The sequence below is a fragment of the Silurus meridionalis genome, chromosome 17 (assembly GCF_014805685.1).
Source record: "Silurus meridionalis isolate SWU-2019-XX chromosome 17, ASM1480568v1, whole genome shotgun sequence".
NCBI classification, from domain to species: domain Eukaryota; kingdom Metazoa; phylum Chordata; class Actinopteri; order Siluriformes; family Siluridae; genus Silurus; species Silurus meridionalis.
The window spans coordinates 17,569,553-17,593,354 of NC_060900.1; the positions used below are offsets into that span (position 1 = coordinate 17,569,553).

General features: G+C 37.3%; 1 protein-coding gene across 1 annotated transcript; it reads right to left on the bottom strand.

Moving 5' to 3' along the window:
• Positions 1–822: 822 nt before the first annotated feature.
• On the bottom strand, positions 823–21,458 carry efhd2 (EF-hand domain family, member D2). Its single transcript, XM_046871475.1, has 4 exons — positions 20,901–21,458; positions 3,844–3,991; positions 3,613–3,747; positions 823–2,737 (listed from the first exon to the last, which is right to left on the bottom strand). Exons 1-4 carry the CDS (start codon positions 21,182–21,184, stop codon positions 2,606–2,608), a joined length of 699 nt encoding a protein of 232 aa, XP_046727431.1. The 5' UTR covers positions 21,185–21,458; the 3' UTR covers positions 823–2,605.
• Positions 21,459–23,802: the final 2,344 nt, after the last annotated feature.

The window sequence follows — 23,802 nt, forward strand, 5'->3', positions numbered from 1 at the left end:
CATTCACTACTCATGAACCATTTCTCAGTTTATGGTCACATTTTATGGTCAACAACACTTGATACTGAACTCGGGACAGTTAAAAGAATGATGATAATAGAAAAGAACATTTGGCACATCCTTTAAATGAAATCATAAATAGACTGAAAATCCAAGAATAAAACAGTACAAACAGTGCTGCCTGCAGAGAAGGCAGGGTTCGAAAACGCTGGTCCATAAGCCACGAGTCATTATGTTACCAGTAAATACATTTGCAATGGAAACACTGAAGTTGAAGAGGGTTTGAAAGGCAGCTAATTGTATAGTGTTGTGCTGCATAGAGTTTAGCATAACTATTTTAATTTTGATACTCTTCTATATATAATAACCATAATCAAAAAATGTGAAATCCATTTCTACATTCTACAATGAATATTCATGGTTCTTGCTTTGTGCACAGGGTTATTGTCATGCACAAACAGGTTTGGGTCTCCCAGTTCAAGTGAATGTAACGCTACAGAATACCATAGACATCCTATTCATTTGTGTACCTTTAACGTTGTGGTAACAGTTTTAGGAAAATCCACGTGTCTAATCACCTTTTTTTATAGTGTATCTGATGTACATTATTTTCATAGTAAAATCAACATTGATAGTGAAGCCTTTGAGAAGAATCATTTTTTTATACCGTTATGCCCCTCAGGTACTCCAGTGTTTGTATCAAAAATCTACTACTAATTAATATATAATATATATATATAAAATAAAAATACTTACACACACACACACACACACACACACACACACACACACACACACACATATACACACACCCAAACACGATTATTTGCTCAAACCCCACATTTAATCTGCAGAACACTCAAATACATTTAAAGTCTATAAAGCTTTAAAACATAGTCATGCACCTATTTGCTTATTCATAATACAAATCATCACAGCCTGCCAATGACTCCAAATACAATATCCTTAACAGGAACAAAACAGGATGCATAACAGGCCACTCCCTCAAAAATTAAAAGTACAGAAATTCTCAAATTTAAATCATAGAACAACACTTTGTAAGAAACAGCTGACATTGTGAAGGGAGACAATTTGGCAAACAAATTATGGAATTTTAAGGAGACAAACATTTTTAAAAGGCCCCTCACTATACAAAACTAAATGCAGTTTATTTCTGGAAAAAAAAAAATATTTGACTCTTTACACATCCCTGTGCTAAAATGTGCTGTGACTCACACACGTTTTATCTTTAAATGACAAACAAATGAAATCCATTTATGATTTAAAAGCATCCAAATGGAAGCATGAATTTGGTCTACAACAATGTGCCCTTTTTGTCCATAGTAAAATATTTGCAGAATCAAAGTTATTAAAAACGTATTTGCCATTCTGATGTTACACACTATGCAGAAAAATAAAAATCTACTTGCTGCAATGTTAGAGTATATTTTCAAACACACTCTAAAGGGTTTTGCTGAGAGAAGTAAACGACTATTATAATGCCAGCACCAGATTACATTTCAACATTTACAAATGCATAAAGCTGTTTACTGGCTATAGTGTGCGCACACACACAGGCACCTGACACTAAAGAGTTAGTGCATGCATTTATAAAGAGGAGATGAATGTTGAACTTTGCACTGTTGAGAGCATCTTGGTTAAAACGTACACAAAAGGTATGAACATGTCTGATACAAAACAGACAACAGCGTATTGATGGCGTGTGAAAAAATACTATGGTGTTTTTTTTTTTTTACTTTTTACAAAGACTGGCTAGATAAACAATAATGAGAACTAATAAAAGGCATCAATGAGGATGGAAATGTTTGTGTGCAGGGGGTTTGTGAGCAAGAGACTCCTCATCATTGATAAAGCAACAGAAACTGATGTTAGAGATCCTTTGAAGGGGAAGATTGTCAGGGCATCACAGTTTTCTTTCAAAAAGAACATACAAAAATAAAATAGAATCCAACACAGCAGAACAAACATGCATGTTCTCAGACTCCTTTTCCAAGCGACAGTGTAAAAATAGAGAACTCTTTTAGGCAAGGCTTTTGTGTTTAGTTTTGTGCGAACCCAATTACCAAGGATACCATTAAGCCTAGTCACAATGCATGACGCTGAATACAGAGGATCACAATGGACTGGATGCTCAAATAGGAACCAACAGCTTAAAATCATAAAAAAAAAATTCCCTTTAAAATAAAAAGTCACCCTGTGCATTGCTTATTTTACTAAGGAATACTATGATACTGAAGTTGAAATAGAAAGCCCTCACATACATGCAAAAAGGTGTGTTAAACTATATCAATTAGGCAAGTGACACACCCAGTCCAGTGCAAAGAGTCACATCCTTAGGCAACACCAATTTCAAAATCAAGAGAGAGACGAAGAGTGAGGATCTAAGAAATCACTGCAAGCTTAAAACTGCCACTATGATTACTCACTAAGGAAGTGAAGCTGGAATGAAAACCTCTATATTAAAAAAAAAAAATTAATCATTGCATAGTATCTCTGCTATGGTGTTTTGATAAACATGAAACTGACACAAACATGAGGAAGATGAGGAAGGTTAAAGCAGAGCTCTAATAGAACTGGTGGGTGGTCATTTGAAGGCTGACTGAAGATTTTTGAATGCCGCTTGTCTCTGTTTCTTCTCCTCTGCCTGCCGTTTCTTCTCCTCCTGCTCGTTACGGATCTCCGCCTCGAAACGGTTTGACTCGTTAATGGCATGGACCTGATACAAGAGAAAATAGCTTTTATTAACGATAAGTTGTAATATTTATTGTAACCTTTCAGTGGATTACAAGGAACCATGGAATTGTTATCTTGACAAGAACAATGGTCAATGGTGAGAAAGACATAGCAGTGCAATTTCAAGTAAAGCCAGTACTTATGCAAATAATAAAATAAAAACACCAGGCATATAGAGCATGTCTTTTGTTTGTCAAAGCATGTATATAAAAAAAAAAAAAAAAAAAAAAAGCTACTCTATCCACATTTTTTGTCGCAAAAACTCTAACGATCTCTCTACTCAAAACAGTAATACGTATGATTGCTGTTACATAGGTAACAAAGTACAGTATGTGTATATTAATCTAAAGATGATCATGATATAAACTAATTTAAAGGTAGACAAAGGAGACTTTACATGGTGAACCATGCACAGAGTTATTGGAACATCCAGCAGAACATCCAGCGGAGGGAGAATTTTCTGTGGCATTTAATGTTTAAAGTGGAAATTACAGGTTGCAACCTCACCTTGAACACAGCATTTCTCCTAAATCAATATGGTCATGTACATGCCAACTCAACAGCAGGTAGTATAACACATGACACTTTCTTATGCATGAATGAATTAGTATAATGCACTGTGTGTGCCCGTTTTTAAAAATAGATCTGTTTACATAAGGACAAACTAAATGGAAAAATTAAAAAAGGAACTGCCTATAAATACCAAACTCAATGAGGTTTGATGACAATAAAAGTTTATTACTTGAATGTTTAATTGATTTTAATCTTATTTAAATTTTATTTGTGAAGACCCAACAATAAATAGACATCAAATATTTTTTTTGCAATTAAGTAAAAGGAAAAATATATATATATTACTTTGGCTTCAAAGAAAGACTTGGCTCCTTTCACACCCTCAGTGGACACGTCAATTTCAGACAGACGAGCTAAGACACACAACCCGCTGTCCTCGGCCAGCTCCCCTGCTGCTGCCTTCCTAAAGATCAGGAGGAACTGAAGAATGGAAGGAAGGATATCACATTTCACTATTATAAAATTAATAAATAAAAAAAGCAACTCTAGATAGCACATTGTTAAATGCTCATTTACCTCTCTGAAGTTCAGTTTGCCGTCCAAGTCTTCGTCTACCTCTTTGATCATATTCTTCAGGCCCATGTGAGTCTGTGGAGCACCGAGCTTCTCCATCATCAGCTTCAGCTCCATTAGGTCAATGTAATTATCCTTCTCAGAGTCATATCTGCAAACATACATTAATGTTAAAGTTACTTATGCACTGTACACCTAGACAGAGAAGCAGAACTCAGAGGAATATTTTCTGTAACCTACAGGGGGAGGAAAAGATTAATCATCATAACAATAGGGAGAAAAACTAAGAAAAATGCAATCATAAAGCCTGAATTTGTTTTAATCAGTATTTAATAATAAGATTAATGCATTAAGTAATCATACAGTCTAGACAGTTGTTTAATGACTCCTGCTGCACATGGACTCAAACTAGCACTTTAGGGTTCTTCAAACTGCCACTCCCTTTATTTATGCAGAATACTACTAAAGCAGCTTTCCTTATATAACTACTTAAACTGACTTTCTACAACACCATGTGACTGAGGTGAGCTGAAACTAGCAGACAAAACAAATAATTGATCTAGCGAGAGTGTGCACGCGCACAAGCAACGCACACATGCAAGCAATGCACATACGCACAAAGGAAGCACAATCAACAAGATACTTCCTCATAGCCTCAGTTTTCATGTGTGTAAAATTAGATATGCTTGAGAGGCAGTTCTCAAGCCTAACCACTGAAGCTTTGGAAGACAAGTGAAAATTTATCAAAACCCTTCTCACCAAAGTTTTACACTGAGCGTTTCTCATAACAAAACAAAAAACACAACTACATGAAAATATTGATTTCCTTTGTGTTGTTTTGTGGTGTGAACTTTACTGCCTTTTAACTTCATTTTCCAGAACCTACCATAAATATATTCAATACAATTTAGCTCTATTTGCTTAATTACTCCAGTGATTGCATTTTAGTGTATTATTACTAGGCTTTATTGAATCCGATACTTGAGGCATTATTGCATCTGATAGATGAGACAGTGAAGTAGATATCTGTCCAATCTGTGAGAAGAAGATCATTTATGAAAGTTGACAATGTATACATAAGTCCCAGAATAAATATTTGTGAATGCATGGGCAATCATCAGGCACTGTATTGTTTTTATCCATGAACAAAGGTAAGCTAATTACAGTGATTCAGTCCAAAGAAAGATTACCTTTACCTCTGACCCCATAAGATTCTGGCATCATGAAATGCACAACAGAAAGTAACATGAGAATTTGAGTAAATCGCGTTATCTGGCATGTGTGTACAAACAGCTTCCACACATCATGTAGACCACACTATGGATCAATTTAAGCAAATCCAAGAGTTCAAGGAAATACTCCCTGCATTGATCTCAACTTATACAGTGTTCATACTTCAATAATCCCAAACCCTCAAAGCAAACAGCCCAAATCACACAAATGTGAACACAAAATCTAGAGAACCCACCAAAATGCATTACCATTATTCCACTTTGTATTGTAATAGCAATGTGTCTTGAAATTACATGTACAAACCTAGTGTCTTAGAGACCTTAATTCATACTGCAACCTTTTATTACAGCAGATTTGGCAAGTCACTATTTCATAGGTGCCAAGATTTTCTAACAAGGAAATCCCATGTTCTAACATGGAAATCTCATTATGTTGCTGGATGAGATGGCTATTTCGTCCAGCAACAGTAAGGGAATACTAAGTCCAGTGTTTTTTTTTTTTCTTCAACCAACCAAGATCCCGCTGACACAAAAGACAAAGTAAGTGTCTTTTGACACTGTAAATTGACAGGGCACCTCTCATCTGGAAGTTGTCATGAAGTAAGAGTGTATGGCTTTAACCTCTGCTCTTCTGTCCTTTTTACTGAATTGAAATTAAAGTCTGGCTAAATTTATCCCCATTTAGTTTGATCACCTCTTTTTGCTGAAAAAGCAGATTAGCATTGCCTAGGTGAAAAAGCATAAATAAAAAATGTACATGCAGACACAGTTTTTGTAGATGTTGGCAGTAAAAGAACAGTACCGGTACCATATCACTATGAATGCCTAAATCTCAGTAGGGTCACTCCAGTGGGTTGGCACACCAGCATGTACTCAGTAATGGGTGTTTCTGCCCCATTAGCTTAGTACCCCCATCTCTGTGCTCATAATCTTCATGAATATGGAGTCTAATTCTATCCATCTGTCTTCACAGCTGGCAACAGTACTACTGTCACCAGACAAAGGAGCCATGCTGGGGTCTGTCTCACACCCCCTACATACACCTTTTACTCCCATATTAAATGTGTACTGCACTGTGTCTGACAACTGCATATCAATTATTCAATACCTAATAATCCTGTGTGGGTGTCTGTGTGTGTGCGCTTTCAATTAGGCCTCAAATCCAGTTCCTGGGATGTCAAATCACCGTCACACTATCTGCTGCATCATGTCACACCTAACGTCAGCTCTTTATGTTTGCAAACTAAACTAAAATCCTACTTACCATATGACACTGGGCATGTTTATTGAAAGAGATGATAGAGGTATATAAAACAACAGGAGAACTACTATGTACTACAGCTTCACAAACAGCAATCAGACTTCCTGAGTATCACTGAAGCAATGAAGCCTCCGAACTATGAAACAATGAGTGAACGCAATGAGTGTAATGATACATCAGCACTAATGTGACTGTAGCAAGTTATCAGCGAGACCACATAGTGGGAGAAAATCAAAATGAAAGTCAGCTGAGCCCTTTCTATCTTTTTATTTTTAGTGTTCTAGTCACCCAAAAACATACGGGTATTTGGCATGCATTATTTTTATTGCATTAACTCATGACATGTCTACAAGTTCACACTTATATTATAGAAGTTTTTTTTACAAACCTGTACCTTCTCTCTCTTGGAAAAAACTTTCATTACATTTAATGCCTCCAAAACAAGTTCCTGCAATCACATACATTACAGCCAATATGAACAGCTGTTCCATCACCAACCTCACGTTTCCCCTCCTTTCTGACGTTAATGAGGGAAAAGAAATCGCTGCTCATGTTATTAAGAACCAAGAAAGCATATTTTTCTGCAGCAATGTTAAGCACAGACACGGAAAAATGGTAAATAAATCTCTCACAATATAAATTAGGTATTTTTAATTAAAACCCAATTATGTTTAGCCGCTGCCAATTAAAGTGAATGAGTTTGTGCTATAAAAAATTAAATGTAACTAATTAAATAAAAAGAATAATTGTAAAAAGCCTGTGATTTTGGCCCTATGTTCAGAGCTACAATAAGCTAAAAAGAAATTACCTTCTGTGTAGATTCAACAGACCTGTACTATAAAACAGAATGCTCAATAGGATCAGTATGCATAATTTACTAGCAAGTAGTACAACCGTTGCTTTTCTGCAAGTATAATGCAACCAACTGCCACCCAAAACTGATTATATATTTATTTATACTTAACATACTGTTTATCAAATCTATGTTAAACTGCCTGCATGCAACAAGAACTACACAAGGTCACTTGACTTTAATTCAAGTAGGGAGGCTCAACAATAGGCAGCAGTGAAAAGCACAACAATGCTTCACTGTTGTCAGCAAACATTTCATGATGTGGTACAGAACACTGTCAAACACTTGAACCTAAAATCCTAAGGAGGAAGGAGTCAGCATAACTGTCAGTTTCACCAAGTGCAACTCTCAGGAACTGAAAAGCAGCACTCCATTTTGACCTAATAAGTCTTTGAGCCAGACTGATTGAGGAAACTGGCCAAAGCCTCATTTCCTTGTGGAGAGCAGTGAGGTAAAGTGAGTGCAATTAACTTTCCTGTAGATCAAAACTCAGTGTTGACTCAGAGTGACTTCCTGTCCCTGACTTGAATAAATGTTATAAGAAATGTATTGTGATTAATCAGGAACATATGCTGAAAATGGAAATAGTGATATGTACACTATTACACAATTAGAAATGGATATGCAGTCTGTTATGGTATTCACATTAAAGATGCAATGCTGAAAGGGCAATAGGACACAGTGTGTTAAATGTCTCTTATGAGAACTTGAAACAAGATGCAACCAAGATTTAAAAAAAAGCATTGATTGTGTATCATCTTAGCAATATAATTTCACTCTGTGTTGGAAACGCCGTTTTCTAATACACAAGTCACTCAGTTCTAAGAATTCCTTAACCTGAATAAAAGACGAAGATCCTTCTAAATCTTCAACGTGATCTTAATGTCTATTCTTCTTAGGGCAGGGCTTATAGAGAAGCAGGCAGTGCAGGCTCCAATTATATAGCAGCTTGTTCGAGGCCTCGATTACCGCCAAAGGTATTGTTAGCCAACAGGATACCGGTAGAAATTAGGCTTCAGTTGGCCAAAGGAGGAGTAGAAGAATATATTCTATGCAGGAGATGCAACCTGAAAGAGATTGGCAGAAGACAGTGTGGCAAAACAGCATCGGATGGTGGTATGTACGATGCCTTGGGAGAAAAATGGATCAAAGGAGGGGATTGAGGGCTAAAAAAAAGAATGAAATAGTGACAACTGAAGGAGGAACACTGTAGTGTGAGATTTAGGGAAGAGATCAGACAGGGGCTCGGTGGTGGTGAAAAGGTGCTGGATGATTGGGCAACTACTGCAGAAGTGATAGAGACTGCTAGGAGGGTACTTGGTGTGACATCTGGAAAGAGAAAGAAAGATAGAGACATGGTGGTGGAATGAGGAAGTACAGGAAAGCATAAGGAGAAAGAGGTTGGTGAAACAGAATTGGGATCAGCAGAATGTTGAGAAAAGTAGGCAGGAGTACAAAGAGAGGTGAAAGCAGGTGAAGAGGGATGTGGCAAAAGCCAAGGAAAAGGCATATAGGAAGCTGTATGAGAATTAAGACACTAAGGAAGGAGAAAAGGATTTTCAACCGATTGGCCAGGCAGAGGAAGTGTGTGCTGGTACCATTTTTAAGAATAAGGGATATTTGCAGACCTGCAGTAACTACAGGGGAATAAAGTTGATCAGTCACACCATGAAGTTATGGGAAAGAGTAGTGGAAGCCAGACTGAGAGAAGAGGTGACCATCTGTGAGCAACAGTATAATTTTATGACAAGGAAGAACACCACAGATAAAATATTTGCTTTGAGAATGTTGATGGAGAAGTATAGAGAAGGTCAAAGGCAGTTGCATTGTGTGCTTGTGGATTTAGAGAAAGTGTAACACAGGGTGCCGAGAGACGAGTTGTGGTATTGTATTAGGAAGTCAGGTGTGTCAGAGAAGTATGCGAGGGTGGTGCAAAACATGTATGAGTACAGTGTGATAGCAGTAAAGTGTGCAGTAGAAACGAAAGACTGGATCAAGGTGGAGGTTGGAGTGCATCAAGGATCGGCTCTAAACCCCTATCTTGTTTGCAGTGGTGATGGACAGGTTGACGGACGAGGTCAAACAGGAGTCTCCATGGACTATGATGTTCCGGGATAATATTGTGATTTGTGGTGAGAGTAGAGAGCAGGTTGAGAAGAGCCTGGAGAGGTGGTGGTATGTGCTGGAGAGAAGGGGAATGAAAGTCAGTAGGAGTAAGACAGAGTACATGTGTGTGAATGACAGGGAGGGCAGTGGAGTGGTGCGGTTGCATGGAGAAGAGGTGGAGAAGGTGGAGGAGTTTGTTAGAGAAGTGAAGAAAAGGGTGAAGGCAGGGTGGAGTGGGTGGAGAAGAGTGGCAGGAGTGATTGGTCATAGAAGGGTATCTGCAAGAGTGAAAGGTCAAATTAATAGGACTGTGTTGAGACGTGCTATGTTGTATGGTTTAGAGACAGTGGCATTAACTAAAAGCCAGGAGGTGGATCTGTAGGTGGCAGAGCTGAAGCTGCTGAGATTTTCATTGGGAGTGATGAGGATGGAGAGGATTAGAAATAGGTTTATCAGAGGGACATGTACACATGTAGGACACTTTGGAGACAAGATGAGGGAAGCATGATTAAGATTTGGCAAAGAAGTCACATCGGGTATATCGATAGAAGAATACTGAGGATGGAGTCACCAGGCCAAGAGAAAGGCCAAGGAGGTGGTTTATGGATGTGGTGAGGGAAGACATGAAGGTAGTTGGTTTAAAAGAGGCAGATGTAGAGGACAGAGTAGTATGGAGACAGATGATCCGCTGTGGTGACCCCTAATGGGCTAAAAGCAGCTAAAAGAAGAAGAAATATTTAATAGCAATAATTTGTGACAGGGATTCAAGTTGTTATGCATTTGATACTTTTTTTTTTTTTTTGGTGCGAGCCACATGTATAATGTGTTTCTGCAGTACACCAGGTAATTAAAGCTTACTTGTGTGTAATGTTTCGCAGAACTAAAATCGTAAACCTAGCAGTGTTATTGGTCCTATAAAGCAGTGTGTAGGGCCTTTGTGGGCAAAGGTTTATACTGAAGGACTATTCAGTAAGTGGAGTAAATGAATAAAGAACTGACTTGTAGTGAGGGGTGCAAGATTCTTCCCGAATTAGGTGTACAAGTGGCTAACGTAAGCAAAAGTAGCCTAAGTTAACTGTGTTTAGAAATATGAACTGGGGCAAACAGTATATGGACAAAGGTTTGTAAGTATCTGACCATAACATTCATATGTGCTCTTTAAACATTTAATTCCATGTTTAGTCCCCATTTGCAGTTATAACCACCTCCATTCTTCTGGCAAGGTGTTACACTAGATAGTGTGATGTGGTTGTAGAAATGTGTGCTCATTCAGTCACACGGGTGTTAGAAAATTCAGATTAGGACAGGATCATATACAATTGTGTGGTGCAACTATGTGGTAACAGTTTGAGGAAGAACCACTTATGGGTGGAAAGGTCGTGTCCCAATACTTTTGTAAGCACAGCGTAATTTCCAGTATTTTACATTTTGATTTCTTTATAATAAATATTGTGTGAACATAATTAAAACGTTTTGCTTAGAATCTGGTTTTGATCCCCCTATAGAGTATTAGATCATTCAATGAAAAAAATATAATTAATCAATACATTATATTTATTCACTGTTACAAATGTAATAATGAGGTAGCCTGATGGATGAAAAAGGTTTAGCCTTGAGAGAAAGCAGCCAAATAGACAGTCCAGTTTCACTCCAGATCTTCACTCTACTGATCACTCACTTTCTCCATTTGCCAATCTGTGACTTAATCCTTGGTTGCTGAGCAACGGTTAACCTGTACAGACATGGGAAAACCCTTGCAGCCTGAGTACAGTTAGGAAGATAGCCTACTTAAGTTACAAATGTATTCAGTCAGAAACACACATGTATAATGGAACTCTGTGCAGTGCTGTGTGTGCATACAAGTGTGGGTGGAGAGAGAAAATGATTCAATTATTTGTTCCCTCTGCCCTGCCACAACAGAAACCCCAGGCTTTTCTGACCACCATATGCTTCTCGCGATTCAAGGTATAATAAAAAATAATTTAAGGAAAACAATTAATCATTTAGACTTGTACTTGTAGATTATCGTTTTCTCAAATATTTATTTTTGAAGCGTAATAATTGTAGCACTGTAGTAAATGTAATTAATGTTGATTGATTGACCTTTGAGGTCATTACCTTTTCAGTAAGGCAGTCTTCAGACATGCTCCCAAAAAACGCAATCTAAACTAAAATCAAGTTTAATATAATAATTTTTTGCCAATTTTAAGAAAACGCCCTGCTTAAATATAGACCTAGTACAAAGCCATGTACTATAGTGACTCTTCTAGCTAAGCTGTTTTTCACAAGTGAAAAGAAGCTGTGACTGGTGTCAAACAGTCTGTGTGCAAGTGAAAATGTTTAAGGAAATAGTCATTTAAAGAAGCTGCTCCAAAGAGTAGTCATGGTTTACTCGGACCACCTGGTTTGGCTTACATGGAATCATGTGGGACATGTCAAGCCTGATGTCAGTTCACATAGAAAATTTTAAGCCGCTTTTAAAACAAAGCAGTGTGATGTCCCGAGCTTCCGGCCAGCTGTGAGACCTCAGAGCTCAGTCCTATTCTGTGAAGGGTCACAGGAAACTACTTTACATGGTTTAGCCCTTTTAATGTTGTTCTGGCAAATTTTGCTAAATAGATACAACCATTAAATAATTGTATAAGAAATAAAATGTTTAATGAGCAACAGTAGTTTTGTTTTCAGGTTTAACTGCAGTTAGAAAGTCAAAATAAGTTTTCTAACATTTTAAAATGCCTTGAGAATGTACTGATATTAAAAAATGTGGCTGCAGAGCACACTGCAAATATTCCAGATATGGTATTCCCATGCAAAAGTATCATTTCACAAATCTTCTGTAAACTGACTATAAATAATAAACGTCTTAATGTAAAATGAGTTTGTGGACGGGATATTTGACTACTAACTGAAGGAGTATGGATCTTTCACACGCCATCAAATTCAGAAGAAAGATTTCATCTTATCTGAATCATGCTGAGTTAAAAGTTAGAGATTGCTTACCGATTTCTTCGAAAAATTCACAGAACATGACAAGTAGTTATAATGCAGCCTTTAAGAAGAGCAAAAACTGCAGCGGAAACCATTTCACAACCTATTTCTATTTTGACACATTCATATAAAGCAGGGGAAGATCAAGCAGTCATAATGGAAGCAACAAACATAGGCTATCGGCAACATAAGAAACCAAAACATACACAGACTTATACTTCTAAACAAGCTTGTTTTTCTATATATAGCTGCTTGTTGGGTTAGCAGGTTCAACCACCAGAAGAAGAGAGAAGTAATTTGTTCTCCTTATTGATGTTTTCATATGGTATGTTCAAAGCAATCCTCAAACAATGCATTTTACATGCAATGCAAAAAAAACTATCACAGCTTTGGTGAAATATTTTGCTCATTTGTCAAGGGCACAACCACAATATACTGCATGATCATATGCTCCTTTTGGACTGTATTCAGACTGTGTTTACATTTAGGAAAATCTGACAAATTGAGCTGAATTAAAAATATTGCAAATAATTTAAAATACATAATCACAAACCAGTAAGAAGTGAGGACAATAGGAGCCCAGTGTATAGTTCAAATCTAAACCTCACTACTACTGTATGCACTGCTTTGTTTAATCAAATAGCAAATTACCAAGATTTTGTAAGTGCTTATCAGCTACTTTAAATTGCCTTAAATCCCTTCTCTGAACAGAGATGCAGATACTTTAATGTGCACCTATGCATCAGTATACTGTAAATCAGCCATGAGTTACTACATCATTATGCTATCAGCAGCAAATCATTTTTGTTTAAACTAGTCAGAATTCTTCAGCACAGGAATCTTCCAGATACAATGGCTCATGCCATCCCACACAGCTTTTGTCAAAGTTGAATTTAAAACATTAATATGGTTACTGGTTCATTCCTGTTACTTTTGTTTTTCTGTTATTATTACATTCTTGGAGAACAGTACAAGGTCTTTTGTCTTCAATAAAAAAAAAGTATGCATTTAATAAAATGAATGGACCCTGAGGTGAACCTGCTGTTGAAGACACTCCCTCTGAAGGGATTACAAATAAAGGTGATTAATCCACCTGCATCAGCCAATGACTGCAGACAGCTCAAAACATGAGTTTATTTATAGCAGAGGGGTACCTGAGAATACTAGAATATCCTGTACACAGTATGCATTGTAGAGGCCAGGTTGGGGTCACAGCAGTCACAGTCATGTTACTGACTAAACTGTATACTGAATATGTGCATATGGCTGTTCTTAACAAGTGGCCAAGTTTCTATGCTGCCTGCTGCTTCTATGAGTCATTCAGTGGCGTGGACGTGTGGCCTGTGAATCATACGTAGGGTTGTGTAGGAGTGCGGGCAGCTTATCTTTGCTTGTAATGAAGAAAATAAAATGAAACTGCCACAGAATATAAAGCAAACATGTTGCAGGTGTGTTTTCCCATACATTAGACTTACGTTTTTTCTGGTTCTTGAACACCAGACACCTTTTTATGCTTTAACCAAATGCTAACTACCTTGAAAAGTTGAGAAAGAAGAGTTAACGTTCATGTTGCGAGGAACACCACCATTCTTTTGCTCAAAGAGAACATGATCTAACAGAGCATACAGACTTCTTTACCACAGGGGCAATAGAGGAATGAGGAAATGGGCAATTTAAAATTATCACATTGTTTCATTCCCAGTGGAGAGCACAGAATCTCTATTTAGGGATAAAGTAAAGCGGACCTACAGAACAGGCATTTATCTCAACATGGTTTTTACTTAGTTTTTATAATATTAGGTTGCAGCTATATGGAGGAGTCTTATTTTTGCCAATAAATAGATACAACCATTAAATAATTGTATAAGAAATAGAATGTTTAATGAGCAACAGTAGTTTTGTTTTCAGGTTTAACTGCAGTTAGAAAGTCAAAATAAGTTTTCTAACATTTTAAAATGCCTTGAGAATGTACTGATATTAAAAAATGTGGCTGCAGAGCACACTGCAAATATTCCAGATATGGTATTCCCATGCAAAAGTATCATTTCACAAATCTTCTGTAAACTGACTATAAATAATAAACGTCTTAATGTAAAATGAGTTTGTGGACGGGATATTTGACTACTAACTGAAGGAGTATGGATCTTTCACACGCCATCAAATTCAGAAGAAAGATTTCATCTTATCTGAATCATGCTGAGTTAAAAGTTAGAGATTGCTTACCGATTTCTTCGAAAAATTCACAGAACATGACAAGTAGTTATAATGCAGCCTTTAAGAAGAGCAAAAACTGCAGAGGAAACCATTTCACAACCTATTTCTATTTTGACACATTCATATAAAGCAGGGGAAGATCAAGCAGTCATAATGGAAGCAACAAACATAGGCTATCGGCAACATAAGAAACCAAAACATACACAGACTTATACTTCTAAACAAGCTTGTTTTTCTATATATAGCTGCTTGTTGGGTTAGCAGGTTCAACCACCAGAAGAAGAGAGAAGTAATTTGTTCTCCTTATTGATGTTTTCATATGGTATGTTCAAAGCAATCCTCAAACAATGCATTTTACATGCAATGCAAAAAAAACTATCACAGCTTTGGTGAAATATTTTGCTCATTTGTCAAGGGCACAACCACAATATACTGCATGATCATATGCTCCTTTTGGACTGTATTCAGACTGTGTTTACATTTAGGAAAATCTGACAAATTGAGCTGAATTAAAAATATTGCAAATAATTTAAAATACATAATCACAAACCAGTAAGAAGTGAGGACAATAGGAGCCCAGTGTATAGTTCAAATCTAAACCTCACTACTACTGTATGCACTGCTTTGTTTAATCAAATAGCAAATTACCAAGATTTTGTAAGTGCTTATCAGCTACTTTAAATTGCCTTAAATCCCTTCTCTGAACAGAGATGCAGATACTTTAATGTGCACCTATGCATCAGTATACTGTAAATCAGCCATGAGTTACTACATCATTATGCTATCAGCAGCAAATCATTGTTTGTTTAAACTAGTCAGAATTCTTCAGCACAGGGAATCTTCCAGATACAATGGCTCATGCCATCCCACACAGCTTTTGTCAAAGTTGAATTTAAAAACATTAATATGGTTACTGGTTCATTCCTGTTACTTTTGTTTTTCTGTTATTATTACATTCTTGGAGAACAGTACAAGGTCTTTTGTCTTCAATAAAAAAAAAGTATGCATTTAATAAAATGAATGGACCCTGAGGTGAACCTGCTGTTGAAGACACTCCCTCTGAAGGGATTACAAATAAAGGTGATTAATCCACCTGCATCAGCCAATGACTGCAGACAGCTCAAAACATGAGTTTATTTATAGCAGAGGGGTACCTGAGAATACTAGAATATCCTGTACACAGTATGCATTGTAGAGGCCAGGTTGGGGTCACAGCAGTCACAGTCATGTTACTGACTAAACTGTATACTGAATATGTGCATATGGCTGTTCTTAACAAGTGGCCAAGTTTCTATGCTGCCTGCTGCTTCTATGAGTCATTCAGTGGCGTGGACGTGTGGCCTGTGAATCATACGTAGGGTTGTGTAGGAGTGCGGGCAGCTTATCTTTGCTTGTAATGAAGAAAATAAAATGAAACTGCCACAGAATATAAAGCAAACATGTTGCAGGTGTGTTTTCCCCATACATTAGACTTACGTTTTTTCTGGTTCTTGAACACCAGACACCTTTTTATGCTTTAACCAAATGCTAACTACCTTGAAAAGTTGAGAAAGAAGAGTTAACGTTCATGTTGCGAGGAACACCACCATTCTTTTGCTCAAAGAGAACATGATCTAACAGAGCATACAGACTTCTTTACCACAGGGGCAATAGAGGAATGAGGAAATGGGCAATTTAAAAATTATCACATTGTTTCATTCCCAGTGGAGAGCACAGAATCTCTATTTAGGGATAAAGTAAAGCGGACCTACAGAACAGGCATTTATCTCAACATGGTTTTTACTTAGTTTTTATAATATTAGGTTGCAGCTATATGGAGGAGTCTTATTTTTGCCAATAAAAAAAAAACAGAAATCCAATTGGTCTGTATAATCAATAGTTATGATAATAAAACTTTAGAATGCAAATCAGAGAGTAACTGCAGATTGCAGCTGGTGCTAAATTATTTTTAAATATTACTAACTCAAATTTTTTTTACTTCTACACATTTAACTCCATGCTGTGCTATTGATTTATTAGCATTAATAGTTAGATAAGTCGCATTAAATAGGGATAATATGTTTCGCTATTTTCCTTCTCATTAAAAAGTGTGCACGCTCTCAGTCTTCAGTCATGAATCAGTAAAAACCCATAGAAAGTAATACATCATAACATGATGTAAAAATGATGTTAAAAACTCATCAACACTCATTATCTGACCAGCCCAAAGCGTCAGAAAAGCATTCAAACATTGTCCCTGCCTACTTCTGCAATGCTTCATTTGCCGTTCTAAAAATCCACAATGCAAACTAATGCCAAATGTGATTTGCCACATAAACACCGCACCAGGAAACAACCCAAAATTGCACCAAATCATTTTTATAGTTAATATTCATGAATCTTTTCTCACATATACAGCAAATACTGTGCTTGGGATCATCTGGGCAAAATAAATCATCTTTAAAGCATGTTTTTGCGAGATAAGAGGAAACTGGAGAACCAAAAGGAAACCCACGCATACACGATTGTTAATAATTTAGGCTGTGAAGCTTAATTACACTCACAGGGTTTGGAAAATCAAACTCTTTCATAATAGAAAATGAACATTTTTGTTTGAAAGCACTAACACCAACTGAGTGAGTTATAACAAGACATTACATGCCACTGCATTTCTAGGTATTTCTGATGTTATCTTATAGATGAAATATCCTAAGGAAAACAGTGATGCACATAAAAACATGCATCATTCAAAGTAGAAACAGATCTTATGTCTGCCTAAAGAACCCAACGATCCCCCTCAAATGCACACACAGTACAAAGCCAATAAGCATATGCACAGAGTGAATTAAGCAGATTGCATTCTCTATTAAACCCACTAATAGTAAAGAACAGAACCCTGCTATGCTGGCCAAATGGCTCCTGGGGATTATGCGTTTATCTGGCTAATCATATAAATAACATTAACAAGTATTGAAAAAAAAATATGTATTTACTAAGAATCTTTAAATATTCAGAGGAAATTTCACAGTACTCGGTATACAGCTCATGCATTCCTGCAAGTATATTCACCCTTCAAGGTTGAAATAAACAATAGTCTTTAATAGGCAACACCAAAAGCAGAAGATCAGTGCAACAGGTTCAGGTTGATTTCCCGAAAGCAACACTTCACATGGGTGTGTTTGGGCAGTTAAAAAATGTAAAATCTTGTTTCTGTTTAGCACTTTTTCAAGCACATTTAACAGACAAAATTGTACATTGGAATACATGCCAATAATGCAAAATTGTCTTAAGTTCACCTCACTATTGCAACTTGTACTAACTATGCTCCAACTAAACAAGCTCTACTTTAAAGCTTCATGTCTTGCAATTTTTGTACAAGCCTTGCATTTGCATATGTAGGATACTGAACTGGGATTTGAAATAAACTTGTGGTAAATTGCCCAAAGCCTGGGCAGAACCAGCATTGCTCCTCTGATCTTTTGTTATTGTGTTCTCTTCGTTGTTGTATTTGCTCAACCCACGGATGACAATCTTTGATCAAATCTGAAAGCTAATCTATACAAATGTGATAACACCTTCAAAGATATCACATCAGCAAAATGTCAAAAGTAATAATGGAGATTATGTTTCTAATGAAGACTCTTTCTATTAGACACCTACTGCACGATTTTATTGTGGGGACGACCTTAACATTCTAGTGTAATAAAACATTTTAACAGCTTGCTGATGGAATACAGAACCCATGCTTCCCCAAACCCCACCTTTGTGTTCATTAATAACCTCAGGCATCTCAAACTTTATCACAAACCAACTGACAGCACAGCACACAATGTGTTTTGATTCATCTTCTACCTCAACCATTTACCAATGCCAAACAGTTTTATTTATTAAACAACAGCATGTGCTTTTTTTAACACTTTTATAGTTACATCTAATTTCTATGGAATGTCTTCAAAATAAAATAAAAAGAAATCCCTGTTATCACTTGCATTATAGCAGCTACAAACTTAAGTTACTTTACAACAGTAAGGTTTTCTTGACCAGAAGAGTTTTTAAATTACTGTTTTACTTTTGACTGTTTAAAGTGCTGACACTGGAGACTTCTTTACAATCCATTTGTCCATAATACGATATGATGGAGCAAACCTTAAATTAAGTGGATAAAAATGAACTTGCGGTTGGTTTCACAGCTGGCACAGTCAGCCTTACCAATGTGTTGCACAATACACCAAAGTGCACAAACTGATTTTATTTACTTATTTACATAAGTTTACTTATATTAAGTAGCATGCAAAATTTTGATAAGAGAAAAAGTTTACAAAATACATTAGATGTTTTTTATAGTCCTAGTGTTAAATAACTACATGTAGATCATTACATCATCTTCGATATAAAAAGTGCTTAATCGCACTGAGAGTTAACACTTTGCAATCTATTCTCATTCATTAATGCCACCTTAAGCACAGGGTCAGATGTGAAATGTAAAAGTCAGACCACAGTACAATCAGTACAAAGGGTCAGTCACTGCTCTGCACCATTCACGAGTGAGCTTATCGCAGGAAACAAAACAAACAACAAAAAAAAAAAACAGTACATAAAAAGGTCAGGATAAAAAAAGAAAAACCTTTACTCAATTTGGTAAAAGTTTAACTGCAGTAGCCAGTCAGCCACATCCCTTTTCCCCACAACAATGCAAATGTCAGATTGGCCAGAACATAGAATCAGTGAATTCAAGAATGACAACACAAGGAAACAACTGGTTAAATCATTTTTGAATAATTGTATAAACACTGCCAGAGTGATTACACAGACCAACCTTTATGAGCTACTCCCCTCTTTTCTGATTAGATCTGCTGCTTCCTGCATGGACAACTAAACAAAATGAATAGAGTGACCTGAACTCTGTGAAAAAGTCAAACCCCTAATAAGAATAACAACCTAAAAACGAGGTCGATCATCAACTCACTGGCAGAGATAGAGTCTTGCATAATATCCCTTATCTATGTGGAATACACTGGCCATAAACTTGAGCAGCAGGAAAATATTGAGTGTTGCAAGCTCATTTTCAGAACGTGCATTACAACACCCTTAGGGAGCCATTACTACTGGGAGCCTAATACAGCTGCACCTGGGGCAGCAGTAAATACAGCTTTGATAAAGTCCTTCATGTGGGAGCATAAGAACAAGGAAAGATCACTGCATCTGTTATGTGGCATAAAATCTGCCAAGAAAACAGGCTACACTCAGTCATAGCAGTCCAACAGCTGTTTATAAAGAATCAGTGAACTCAGTAGGGTCAGCAAAAAGGGTCACCAAAAAGAAAATGCCCATGTAAAGCTATTTTTTTAAAGAATCACCTTAAAGAAATATCAATGCTTTTTTGTTTATCACCATCTGGCTCTTTTAGGCATGAGTGAGTAACTTACAATATCTAAAAATCTTTTCTTGCTAAACAGAAAACAAAACATGCACAAGTTCACGGTCCTTAAAAAAAAAAAAAAAAAAAAAACCACAGCACACTTTGCTCACAGCTTCAGCTAATTGTATACTGGACAGTTTTCTGTGGTTAAACAAAGACAGCTCTGTCTGTTGCACAAAAAAGAAGAAGAAAATGTGTGCAGAGGAAGTGCGATTACAGTCTTAGTGCAATACCTCCTGTTAAAAGGGACATTTAGAAACTGGTTATAAACCACAGCTGATTGTCCCCTTAGACCCAGCAGAAAGTCTTCAGAGAATTTACATCTCAACGGAACCCCTTAAGTAATTAATTAACTTTAAATTATTAAAGCATACAACATTGGGCACAGCTGAACAGGAACGCAGGGCAGGAGGTTGGGACACAGTTCTTTTTTCACACTTCCTCTGGGAACCACTTGTTCAAGACAATTATGCTTCTTGTGCAAATGGAACTAGGAAATGCAGTGTTGAGCAGTTCTCCTAAAACTAAATGTGCATTAAAATAATCTCACTTTATAAGGCTTAATGCAATGATGGCATTAAGTAGGTTATGTGTGTGTGTGTGTGTGTGTGTGTGTTTCAAGCAGCACAAAAGAAGGCAGCCTGGGTGGGGCTGTCCAAGATCTTGGAATTATGACACACACACATTTGTGAGACACACCTATAGCATAGGCACAACACTTGTGTACTCAAAGATCACTTGCCACATTCATGCCTGTGCACTGACGAGATTGTAACTTGCATTGTGGGTTTGTGTGATGACCATGACCTCGTTGAAGAGCATGAACAGATGAATGATAAGCTTGAAAATGCTCAGTTTTTTGCCAAATCCATAATTGAACGAAACAAAGATTTGTAATTATACCACGAGAGTGTTTGTAGACTCTCGTGCTATCGCATGGATGGCAAAACCAGTATTACACCTACAACCTATGAAATAATGGCTTGCACACCCCGCGCGCGTACTTACTGCTTAAACATTTTCTCCATGTCTTTAATCTGCTTCCTGGAGAACTCCTTGAACTCGGTGTACGGGTTGAAGACCTTCATGCTGGGCTGCTGGTGATCGCCCACTCCCTCGTTCAGCTCGCCGCGCCGCTGCAGTTTTGCTCCCAGCTCTGAGTCGGCGTTGGCCGTGGTCGTTTTCTCGTGCGCGCCGTTCTCGCGACCCTCGTCCACGGCGTGCGGCTCCTCCGCGCCCTCTTCAATCTGCAGGCGCCGGTGAAGCTTCGTTGACAGCTCGTCCGAGGCCATGTTTTTGTCTCTTGCTAATAAACCGCTTCTCACAAAGCTCGCTGTCCACTAGACAAAACACATGGGTTCTCAAACACCAGTCTAAAACGTCTTCGGTTCGCACGCGACTGTCTACAGGGATAAAGGAGACCCCTTAGGAATGTTCTTGCGCGTGATGTTATCTTCAGTTTGTAACGCGCGAGCTCTAACCACGCCGGTCAACGGTTCCTCCGGTGTCCAGCACAATTCAAACAGACAGCGCGCGCCTGTGTGTGTAGAACTCGCGTGCACTGCAAGTAGAATAACTACGCAGTCCTCGTGACGTCACGCAACGCCTCTTAAAGTCGCGACACACATTTAGGCAGGAAAAATAAGGACTTTAAAAAAAATGTTTTTTAAACCACATTGAAAACCACAAGAGTTGCCTAAAGTGTCATGCACGCATAAAAACATATATAAGAATATATACAAAGACATTATTTATGTGTCCTCGTAATCTCATTATTACTTTTACTCTGTGTTGAGCCCAAGACTAGGAAATAAAAAGGTGCTCCTGATATGGCTGTTCTACAGCACTGGTGCAGTGACTGCAAAGGCATAGTCACCCTTCAGCCTCACCTGAGAGCAAAAAAACTGAGTTGAAGACCTCAGAAGCCTAGAAGCCAAGGCTATCCCATTAAAAGCTTTAGAAACATATAAAAAAGACCCAACATTGGATGCTTTGCAGACACAGAGCGTGTGCGGAGAAGCTAAAACCTGAGTGATGTGATTCCTTCCTTGTACTTGGCACTTGAATGAAAAACAGTCATGCCTATATAAATAATGATTTGTGTTTTTCTGCATGTGCAATTTATATTTTTCTCCATCCATCTGCATTTTTACTCTAAATATTTATTCTTCTGTTTATTCTTTACTGTATTTATTCATCATGCTTATTTGTTTTCTCGTGCATTCATAACCTATTGTCTTATATATTTATTTTTTATGAGTATTTATTCCATATTACTTATACTGCACAGGGTAATAAAGGAGACTGGAGCCTATGCTAGAGAACTCAGGACACAAGGCATGGCCCACCCAGGACAGTTTGCCAACCCATCACATAGTCACTCATTACTACAGACAATTTTAAAATTCATCCTACAATTGTTGTCTTTGGATTTGGGGAGGAAAACAGAATCCACACACACACAACTGGGACTTAAACAATTTTCCTGGAGTATTTGCTGTATTATGCTGAGTAATTATTTCCCTGTGTATTGTCCTGGGTTGCATTTCTCAATTAAGTAATGTATTTTTTCCGGACGTTGATATATAAATACAAATAATTATACATTTACTATAACTAAATCGTGTAAACTGCTAAGTGCTTTGTGATTTGCATATGATCATGGTGTGGCATGTATAAATCAGTATTAACATTGAACACACACACACACAGTATTATACCATGCGCATTAAATTAATGCAGTTGAATCCACTTGCAACTAGATTCATTCATAACTTTAAAGATGGTACTTATCAAGCAGGTGCATGAGTTTGTGGATCAGTAAATGTAGTGTGTGGGTGGGTGCATGGAGGATAAAAAGACTGAATGAGTCAGCTGTAGCTGTGGGCCGATTTGTGACTCATGGGAAGCTGAGTTAGGCTGTTGCATTTGTCCGAGATACGCAACACACACACACACACACACACCATTCTACACGAGAGGAGGAGCCATTAGACACCGAAATCCCCATCTACCTGCATTCTCTCCATATAAGGAGAAAGATAGACTGAGGCATCAGATTTCTCCACACTGAGAAGGGGGTGTGTATGTCACTCATCATCTCACTTCTCCCTCCAATAAAAAGAGAGTCATATGATTATAAATAATGATTCCTGCTGAATCAATCCTTTCTCATGAACCATTTGTGTTGGAAGAAGAATATGCATCAAGTGCAAAAACAGTTCTGAATAATTACTAAATAGTATCAAAATAATTCACAGCAATTAGCAACGAATGAATCCACATGTACAAGAAATATAGTATTATCTTAAATAGATGGTGGAGATCATCATTAAGTGGCTGTTCATGTTCTATTTGATTGACATTTTAGTTGTTTAGTCTAGGACATGCTAAAAGAAAGGTACGGAAGACCATGCTGCTATAATACAATGACCAGGCCACTGACTTGAAGTAAACACAAGTGTAACATTACCATCTGTTTCCCTTCCCCTAAAAGACAAATCTGGGTCAATAAGGGGTGAAAATATGCTTACATTACATCCGTCATGTCATGGGAACAAGACCCAGAGAATAACCGAAAGACTGAACACATTTGCTTTAAAGCTCTGTGTATACAAAGCAATAATGTACGTAACTGCCTCCATGGTGGTCAGTGTTGTTTTATACATAATGAATTATATCACGTGACCAACGTATAATTGTGGTACAGGTGTAATGCGTAATGTTTTCAATATGATACACAAAAGCCCTGATATTAAAAGGACAGTAGGCTTATTTATTCAACAAATCCACATTTTGACATGGATACATTAAAATTAGGTCGGGAGTGTTTCAGTACCTAGAGATAATGCACAAATGTATTACTCAACTCAAAGTATAATTATTCATTAAATACTCAGGTAACAATTTA